We start from the raw sequence: 10304 nt of genomic DNA on the forward strand, positions 1-10304 counted from the left end.
CTATTTCCAAAGGTAAATTACTTTTCTGTACTTCCTAGTGTGAAAATATTAAAATCTGCAAACACAGAGCTAACATCACCTTCTCTCAAAGCAAAAAGAAAGCTAATCATTAGCTTCCCTGCTTGTGACTCTCAAGCAGAAGGTTGACAAAAAGGCCAGACACAATGAAAATAACATTTAATGAGTATTTTATAGTCACTGTAAGTGTGGATAGGGGGCAATAAATAGTTAAACACAATGGACAAGTATTATTATTATTCATTATTATTATTTCATAATTATTAGTAATTATGAAAAAAGGCAATGCTTGCCTGCTAAAGGAAAAATACTTAATTTTTGTAATAGGAGAATCCCAGTGCCTGTAAACAAGCTATATAACTGGTTCCTGGGTGTGAGAGGGAGACAGCAAAGAGATCTGCATGTACTTTCATGATTTTTATTGAAATCTATCATAGCTCAATTGTATTTAAAGCAGAACATGTGTACAGCATACAGCAGACAGGAACTACATGTCACCTGTGCAAACCCAGTAATCACTTGTCTGCACCTAACTTCCCCCCCTAAAGATCGTAATGCCACTAAAGACAACAATCCAATACAATACATGGGTATCTATGATTTTCCTTGTGCTCCTTCCCTCATCCTTCTGACAGACAGGGAACATTTGGATTATACAATAAAACACTGTCTCCATCTCCAACTATTTGGAAGACAAGGGAACATTGTAAAGCAGGTTTACATTGCACTTCAGATTGATGTGGTAGTCCTGAAACATCCAGTCTTTCTCAAAAAAAAGGGAGAGGGTTGGAAAGTGAGTACTGATATTTCATTAAACTGTTAAAAGCCATGAAATCATCCACTTTGTTACAATGTGTTGTATTTACGATTTACGTTAATACAGTGTAGTACTTTATCACTCAAAAACTAACATGCTATTTCTCCACTTTTCTTCAAGTTTAAGACTTCTCACTCACTTTAATATACGTGATATTTCAGTAATAAAATCACTTGATACCAAGTGATATAATAAGAAACTCACGTAGGCTTTCAGCTTGGAAGACCAGAGCATAAATTGCACTTCTAACAAATGCATGGACCCAGTGAGCATGCTTTCACTTTTACCCAGCCACCAAATACTACAGCTGGATTAGCAGCTAAGGTTTCTAAGTCGTCTCTGAAGTAAACTCCTAGCAGTTACCAAAAGCAGTGTTGGTCCATGCCAAAAGAATTTGTCCTAAAAGATACAAAAACAGAAATCCCATTCAAAATGCTCAAAAGAGGAATTCCAAACCTTCCTGGGTTGAACAGTGACTGGGACACACAAGCACAGAATCCTTCAACGCAATATAAACTCTCCTAGACCTACAAGATCCATGAAAAAAATACAACAGCCTACGTCCCTCCCATTTTTAGCAGATCTCTTTGATACTTTTGTTTTCAGGAGTCCAGCAGCTAGCAGATAAACCAAATTATTCTTATTTTACAAGACGGGACCAGGAAGCTTCAACAGACAAGCTATTAATATCAAATATTGCCTTTCACATTTATTTGCTTTTGATTAAGAGCAAACTGTAGAGAATTCAGAAACAGTATTTACACAGCACTCAGCCTCCAGCAAGATTATAATGAACTTCTGAGTGAGTACTACATACATCAGAAAACTTAAACCAGTTCTTCCACTTGATTTTGCAATGCTCTGTAACAAAAAATGTAGATGAAAGAATGTGTATGTCAAATAGCAGAATTTTTTCACTTTGCACAAATTCACCATGTCTTAAGACAATTAATACACTTACAGAGATATAAGTTTAGGAGATTTAATAAAATATCAAGCTTAAAAAGCAGGAAGGCTACTTTTCAGAGGAAATTTCTACCAATCAAGTTCACACAAAATAATTTACATTAAAATGTTTTATTTCTGAATTAAAAAAAACAAGTATTATTATATGCAACATATGTATAGATTTATTTCATATATAGACATATATTTGCATATATGTTATGTATATATCATAATTATTGAATAATTCAAATTGAATTGAAATTGAAATTTCAATACAATTGAAAAACTGTAATTATACTTATTATATATTAGTATAAATAAAATTAGATACAGAGCTGTATCCTTTCAATGTCTTCTGACTTCTTAAAACATCTAGAAGGTATTTGATCCAGCTCCAGTGTACTGTATGGCATGTTGTTTTTTGTTAAAGAAATAGAAAACTGGTAAGGAGTACATGATTTCTATATTTTACTTAAAAGGTAGAATGCATAACAGGTTAATAATTTCTTTGTAGCTGTACAACTTCTCTTTTCTTGCAAAGGTGGAATAAATCCCTCACAAACTGAATTTCTCTGTATTCTGAGCCTCATTTCACATTTTAAACCACAGGTTCACATTACTCCAGACACTAAACGCTTATCTTAAGTGCAGTGAGTGTGCTGCAAAGTAATCCATCTTGCACATTGAAACATGTTAAGGAAGAATGCACGTCTCAAACATTTCTTTGTACTCAGCATTAAGCTCAACTGCGGCACATAACTGGAAGAAAAAAGGCAGCTAAACAAGTGTAGCAGGATGAGGGCAAACCTGCAGCAGAGAGCCCTGAGAGCCAAAAACCTCCAATGGGGCAGGCTGCAAACACCCATAGTGGCAACAACCCATGGTGAGGCACAGAGTAAATCTCAGTGGGCTGATGCAGAACTGGATATTCACAATCTCATCAGGAGTAGGCTACTTCAGCCAGCAGGGAAAATCCACAGACCTTCCAGACAGAAGGGCCACCAGCACTCTCATGACAACCTACACAGGGGCAGGTGATGCAGATTTCTCTGGAGTTCCCCCAGTTAAATTTCATTTAGGCTTACACTCAATTATGTGCAACAACAGCCAAAGTACACATCTCATTTCTATGGAACTGTATTTTTGATCATCACAGCAACTGTCAAGAGACTTAACTATTGCTATGCTTAACCTTTTAATTAAGATCTGTTAGGGGAAAAGAAAATGAAATCAAATACAAACAAGTTAAAAAATAAACCAACCAGGGAAAAAAACCTATTAAACTGTAGAAGAAAAAGAGGAAATAGAGGAATTTCAAAACTTAATGGATGCAGTATAATTTGGCAGAGGTAGTAAAGCCTATAAATCAATACTGAGCACAGTAAAAGGAGTAAATTAGTGAGGTAGATAATTTCTACCTCTCTGGTATCTACCCACTGTGCAATATTTATTTCCCCTTCTCATTAACAAGGTCATTATGAAACATACCTGTTCCAAAAGTTCCTTATATGTTATTTTCTCTTTGGTATTTGTTACAGGACTGTCATAAATAATAGCAGTTTGGTCTCCTCGTCCATTCTCAACATGACGATCTACAGTGTTGTAACAGATATTCAGCTCTCCACCTACAAACCTAAAAAAGAAGTTTCAAGTATGTAATAGCTAGCCTTCCAAACTAAGACAACACTTTTTTTCTTTTTTTTTGCATTTTTTTTTGCATTTTTGCATTTTCTTTTAATGAATGAGAGCATTAAATTAACACATAGCTCTTGAAACATACTCACTTCAGGAAGTAGTTTTTATTCTGTAACCTCATGATTGACCCAACAAGCCAAATATGACTATAAGTGAAAATAGAGAAGTTAAAGCACTGTATCTTAACAGACCTAACTAAGAACCTGCTGAACTTGTAAAGCAGGTCTTGGTTTAACTTACTTTGCATTAATCACTCTGATTTTTATATGTATGGTATCACAGAAAAAGCATAAATTCACATAAAATAATTTGGTATTATGAAAACATGCGATTAATCTACTTTGTACTGGCACACACACATATCCTTTTCAAGGAGAACAGGTTCAGGATTCAAAATAATCTTATTCATCTCTTGGCAATCACAGTTAAACATACAAGCACCTGTAGATAAATGAAAGGGATCCTGAGTTATAAAATCATATTATTATAATGCATTTGACAACACTGTTGTGACTCAAAATTTTCTGTAAAGTGATATGAATCATAGGCTGTTCAACAGCTAGACATTTACAGAAAATTCTTATTTTCAAATTAAAGAAAAAACATTTCACAAAATTAGGTCTCACTTTTATAGTCATTTTGCACAGAAAAAAAAGAAAATTCAAGTGCAGCATAATCCTCAAAGTACAAAAACACAGAAGGTACCAGATACAAAGACAATTCTATTTACTGGCAGATGACACAGTACCTAAAAGTTAAAGTTCACACTAAATGATGCCCTTTTTGTTTGTTTTTCTATCTGCATGTATCTCTGTGCAGGAAAAACAGCAATATATGAAAAAAACCACAGCTGACAGTTTCCAAAAAGTTCTATAGGGACAACTGTACAGTGGTAACATATTATTATAATACAACTAGAAATAACAGACGGCCTAAAGTAACCCACTACTAGTTAAAAAAAAAAAAAATGTATTTCCTTCTTCACTTTTCCTGTTTAGTAAAGGACAGCTCTAAATTAGGTTATTTCATATATTACTCTTATATTCATACACACAGATGCTATGGGATAGCCTTTATCATCCAAAAACGGCAATTATAAAATTAAAACCAGTGTTTAGGATGTTCAGGATGCAGTTATCTTACTGCAACTCATTTGCAATGTCATTAATAAAGAGATATTGAGGGACCATCAAAGTCACAAACCATTTTCTACAAAAGTCTACAAAACCCTCCCCCTATAAGGAAAACCAGATGAACAATAAAGGATCTGGAATTGTTTCACATAATATAGAGAAACTCTGTATTACGGTCTTAAAAGTTGTGTAAGATCCAGATTTTTATATCAAATAGTATGAAAATTTTATATCAGATCATTGTAGGATGATATTAACAAGGGAACACCGTACATGGACTATGCATATTCACTTAAAAATGGTCAAAACATGAGCAGGCATGAGAGCTTTGGTTCTTCTGAACATACATGGCAACATCAACATGAATTTTTAGCAATCACAAACAAATGTGTGAAAGATCTAACTGTAGGTTTAATCAAAAATCATCTGGAAGGTGTGATGAGAGCTTTGTTACCCTGTTGAGAAAGAAAGAGGTTTTGATAGGATCAGAAGAGATCCTTTTTTTTTATATGAAATGAGAGTAGAAGCTGAATAAAATGTTAGACAATATTAGATAATTTGAGATATTATTATGTAAATTGACCCTGTCACAGTTTCAAAAATGTAAGCAACATTTGAATAGCAATCTGGGTGGCATTTCCAAAATTCAAAGGGGATTATATATTGGACTTATGTCTTAGCATCAGAGGAAAACATATATTGCAAAACTGCTCTCTGCCTGCACACATTAGAGAAAACTGTTTCTACATTCCTAGACACTTGTTTTAACCCTCTTAACTGGCATTCCACAAAATTCCAAAATAATCTGTTCAACTGTTTCACTAACCAGCACTAAAAAGATTTTTCTCTCCAAAAATCTCTAAAGATTTTTCTCTCTAACGTTTTTCTCTCATGTTTCCCATGTCGCAACTGAAGACAGTTTTGACCTGTTCAAAGCCAACTCAAGAAAGATTTTCCTTCAACTTCTTTGCCAATTCTACATGGTTTAAAACCTAGGTCTCCATTTTGGCCTTTACATCAAACAATCTCAATTCTTTCATCCTTTTCTTGAGCAACCGTGCTTTGTAGCTCTTAGTATTTTTCATGTCTTATTCATTTTCATGTAAGCAAAACCAGATGTTTTGTGCTGTATCAGCCACTGATGCAATTCAGAACAGTACCTGGGATTACTGCTTCAAAAAAACAAGTCAGGGGATGGTGACACTGGTCACTTTTTTTCTGGAAATCATTTTGCATTCCACTGACAACACTGGTATTTCCAACGGCAGAGAGTGAAGAAAACACACAGGCATGTTGCAAGTTTTTTTCATGCTCATATTTAGAGAGGAAGAATTGCCTTATGACTACATTTTAAATACAGTAACAGCCTCCTTCAACTTCTTCAATTGAAGTAGATTACACTGGAAAACGTATGAAAAGCATCTGTTTCTGTAAGTCTCAGGTTTTGCAACCAAAAGCAAGGGTATTGAAAAAAAATTGATATTTCCAACCGATATAATAAAATGTCTCCAAAAGAGGAAAAAAATTCTAACTCAAGAAGCACATACATGAAGGTCTTAATAGTATTTTTCAGGTCTCCATAAACAGCTTCCAAAGTTTATGGAGAACTTCTGACCAGAACTCCATCCTTACCCTGTTAAGCCAGCAAGCTGTGTTTTTGATTGGAAGCCTGGCCTATTTCTCAGTTGAGTTCCATTGTCTGTTTTCTCTTCAGCCTGCCCCCTGAAAGACCCTTTTCTATGTTCTGTCTATCACATTCAAAGAACTTGTCCATCTGTCATGCTGCTGAGCACACTGACTGCTGCTAACCATTTGGGACTTCAGAGGTATTAAAGTACAACACTCAATATACAGCTTGTTATCACTTAAAATGAACTTAAAGAAACAAAACTGCATGATGAACATTAAGACATTTGTTTACACAAATTTGAATTGCTTAAAATTTTATTATCCACAACAGGCATGAACACAATTACAGCCTGATGTTGAGTCTTCAGACTTGCATCTTCGTATAATGCCACAGAATCACAGACTGGCTGGAGGTTGGAAGGGACCCCTGGAGGGCACCTGCTCAGGCACGTCTGTGGCATCCCTCTCTTAAGGGGAAGGCAAAACCTAAGATTTATAAATGTTCATGGTCAAAAATAATGACAAAATTCAGTGGGTCTGCAAAAATTTACAAAATTTTATTAGTAAATTTCACACACTTTGTATGGAAATCGGTGTAAGTTAGTCCCTGATACCAGAGTATAAGCACATGGCAGTGGTTTCAGATAAAGGTAGGGTGCAAGGTAAAAGAGAGAGATTAAATAAAGAGGGGCAGAGAGAAGGAAAACAAGAAAGAAAGAAAAAGAGAGAGACCACCAGTCCTAGCTCCAGTGCTGATCCAGCTGATATCAGGGCTGTCGCAATCTCAGGCACATGGGCATCTGAACTTTGTGGGGATAACATTTTATAGGTAAGTTTCTTGCTTTCTATGCAAATTTAGTGATAACTAATTTTAATGCATTGTCCATTCTTCCAGACCTTTCTGAAAATAGGTCAGAAGGTTTTGGCAGTCTTCAGTAGTCCCGATCCCCCTACAGTTCTTGCCCACCTCTCAACCTTCCTGCTCTGTACCATGTAATGCTTATCTCCAGGGGTTAGAACAAGGACATTTATCTCAGGAAAGTGCTGCCCTACCTCTCTATGACCCACTTCTCGAGCCACAGCTTGTTTTTTCTCAGTCTTATTATTACCAACAATCCTTGGTTGGTAATAATAGCTGGCTCCAAAGCTATCTGGCTATGGGTGTTTGAGACATACACATTACCACCCTTATCTTCTAGGCTTCTACAACGTCAGCCTGGAATCAGTAGACCAGGACCATGTTCAGATGGTATTTTAATAACTCCAAGGATGGGGATCCCACAAGCAGCTCTGTTCCAGTCCTCAGTTACCCTCACATTAAAAAAGTGTTTCTTGATGCTTAAAGGGAACATCTTGTGCTTTAGTTTGTGCCCATGGCTTCTGGTCCTGTCACTGGACATCACTGAAGAGAGTCTGGCTCTGTCTTCTGAACAACCTCCTTTGAGGTACTTGCCCACATTAAGAAGATTATTTCAGTTTCTGCATCCACAGAGGTGGAAAGATGCAAGTTAAAAAGTGAGGCTAGAAAAGAGCTTGGAAGACAAGTCTGACTTCAGACCATGAAACGTCCACTTTTCCCTCTCATAAGGTGAAATAATTTCCACTGAAGAAGTAAAGCTTTACAAATGCCTAACCCTGTTACTTCAAACAAGCAAGCTTATCCTGCTCAGCAAATCAAATCACATTTATTTGGCAGGATTTGATAGCAAAACTATGTTCATTTGCATGCATAATATTTGCATTCCTTAGTTCTTCAAAAGTAACCATTGCACTGATTTCATTATATTGTTTGGGAATGCCACAATCAATGAGCTTTACTGGTCTTTAATCACAGGATCACAGAAACAATTCAGTTGGAAAAGCCTTTAAGATCATCAAGTCCAGCCATTAAACACAGCACTGCCAGGTTCACCACTACAACTTTTCTGTAAGTCCCACATCTACACAACTTTTAAATACCTCCAGGTCTGGCAATTCCTTCACTTCCCAGGGAAGCCTGTTCTAATGCTTAACAACCTTTCCAGTGAAGTTTTTCCTTATATGCAGTATTCCCAATGTCCAATATTTCTAATATCTAAACCTCCCCTGGTGCAACATGAGGCCATTCCCTCTTAAGGTATTATCACTTGTTACTTGGGAGAAGAGGCTGACCCCTACCTGGCTACAACCTCCTTTTATGTAGTTATGGAGAGCAGTAAGGTCTCCCCTGAGCTCCCTTTTCTCCAGGCTGAACAACCCCAGCTCCCTCAGCTGCTCCTCATAGGATGTGTTCTCTACGCTCTTGTCTAGACCCTAATTATGCAGGCAATCCTACCTGGACTTTATGAATTGTGCCATGATCTCAAGATCAGAGTCTCAAGGACCCTATTTATCCACTTACACAGCCCATCATGGCTGGGTGTTACTTACAATTTAGCTTAAGACATATAAATTTTCACTACTAGAGGTGTCAAGGAATGATATCAGACATCAATAAGAAACCCAGCTCCACTCCACTGGTTCTGTATCTTTTAATTTGCACATATTCGAGAATTATTAATATTTTAATTATATTTTTAGTATTTTTAATCAAAAACAAACCAGAAAAATACAAAAGGGGCAAAGAACATTGATGTACCAAACAAAGATGACCCTTATCGTACACTGCCTTTTATATTCTGCATCAGCTTCCTCTTGAGAAAAGATCAGAGCATGATGTAAACGTGCTGAAAAAGAGGCAAGGGTGTAAACACAAAATTTTAACCATACACTTCCTTAGAGAAAGTATTGAAAATCCTATCCAGTAATTTATAAGAAGGTTATCACAGTCTGTCTTAGTATAGTTCGCCATTCACCGATGAAGATACATCTTACAACGCCACGGCCTTTGCCAAACATTACCTTAACCACAACATCTAAACCATCTAACCACAGCATGTCAATTATGAGCTACTTAGACATTATTTGAGATTAAACAATCGCTCCCTCCCCGCTACAGCCGCCCCCGCCGTGTCCCGACCTCCGCAGCGCACCGGGGACACTCGGCTACTCACCAGGAAGCGCTCCCCAGGCTGCCCCTCTCTAGGGTCCGGACCCAGGGCTTGTACCACTGGATCTGCTCGGCGACTTCTCCCCAGACCTTCTCGGGCTCCGCCAGGCAGGACTGGAAAACTTCCTCGTACTTGCCCAGCGCCCGGGAGGAGGAGGCGGCCCGGCCGCCGGGCGGCGGGCGGGGGCCAGCGGCGGCCCGGGCCGGGAGCGGGACGGCCGCACAGGACGGGCCCGGCCGCCGCCAGGCACCGCCGCCCCGGCCCGCCACCGCACCGCTGAGTTTTGGTAGCGCCGCCAGCTTGCCCAGGAAACCCATCTTCCACGGCTTTCAAGGGACAGGGGCCGCACTGGCCTCTCCAAGTTTCCAAAACGCCCTCGGACTGTGCAGGACCGAAAGGCAGCAGCTCCCGGGGGCGGTGGGACACGGCGGGCCTGCCCCCGCGGCGGGCCGGGCCGAACTGCCCCGCCCGCGCCCCGGCCCCGGCTGCCACCGCCCCTCCGAGCTCCCGGGAAGCGGCGGGAGCAGGGCCGAGAGGGTCACTTCAGCCGGGCCGGGGCGTCCGGACCCATCCGCGCTTGGCAGCCACCGAAGGCGGCGGAGACACTGAAAAAGGAGACCGCCACCTCAAAGTATTTGTGACTTACAGGTCTGCGTGACACGTAGCCAGAGTACTCCTCAAGTATCCGTTTTGAAAGACATTCTTGCTTTGAGAAACTTCCCAGTGATAAAATGAGGCATACTGTTTGTGACAGAAAAAAAAAATCATTTTTGTAAAAACGAGGTTCACATTTTTGATATAAAGTTTAAAAAGTTTAATAGAAAGACAATTAGGAGACAGAAATAAAGCAAAATGAACAAATACGGCCGGGTGCTTCAGCATTCAGCCAATAGCGCGTCTTACTAACAAAGGATTGTCCCTTAAAAACATAAATCTATTACATATTCATAAATTCTTATACATGATTCAAACATTTGTCTTAAGTTTTAGATGTCCCTTTGTTTCGATTCAACTCCCCCCCTCCCCAATAGACCA

The 10304-nt window shown here is 38.8% G+C and overlaps 1 protein-coding gene across 2 annotated transcripts in view; it reads right to left on the minus strand.

Moving 5' to 3' along the window:
* Positions 1 to 9718, minus strand: part of LOC131573380 (acyl-CoA synthetase short-chain family member 3, mitochondrial-like) — a 65530-nt gene extending 55812 nt beyond the window's left edge. Inside the window, exons 1-2 of one of the 2 annotated variants that reach the window (XM_058827293.1) lie at positions 9273 to 9718; positions 3272 to 3416 (exon numbers count right to left, since the gene is read on the minus strand). In XM_058827293.1, the coding sequence (XP_058683276.1) occupies positions 3272 to 3416; positions 9273 to 9586 (459 nt within the window). In that variant the 5' untranslated portion in view covers positions 9587 to 9718. Of the gene's footprint in view, positions 1 to 3271; positions 3417 to 9272 lie in introns of those variants that run through there. The other variant, XM_058827294.1, reaches the window with a different exon arrangement.
* Between the last annotated feature and the right edge of the window lie 586 nt (positions 9719 to 10304).

This window comes from Poecile atricapillus, chromosome Z, assembly GCF_030490865.1.
Source record: "Poecile atricapillus isolate bPoeAtr1 chromosome Z, bPoeAtr1.hap1, whole genome shotgun sequence".
In the NCBI taxonomy this organism is placed as follows: domain Eukaryota; kingdom Metazoa; phylum Chordata; class Aves; order Passeriformes; family Paridae; genus Poecile; species Poecile atricapillus.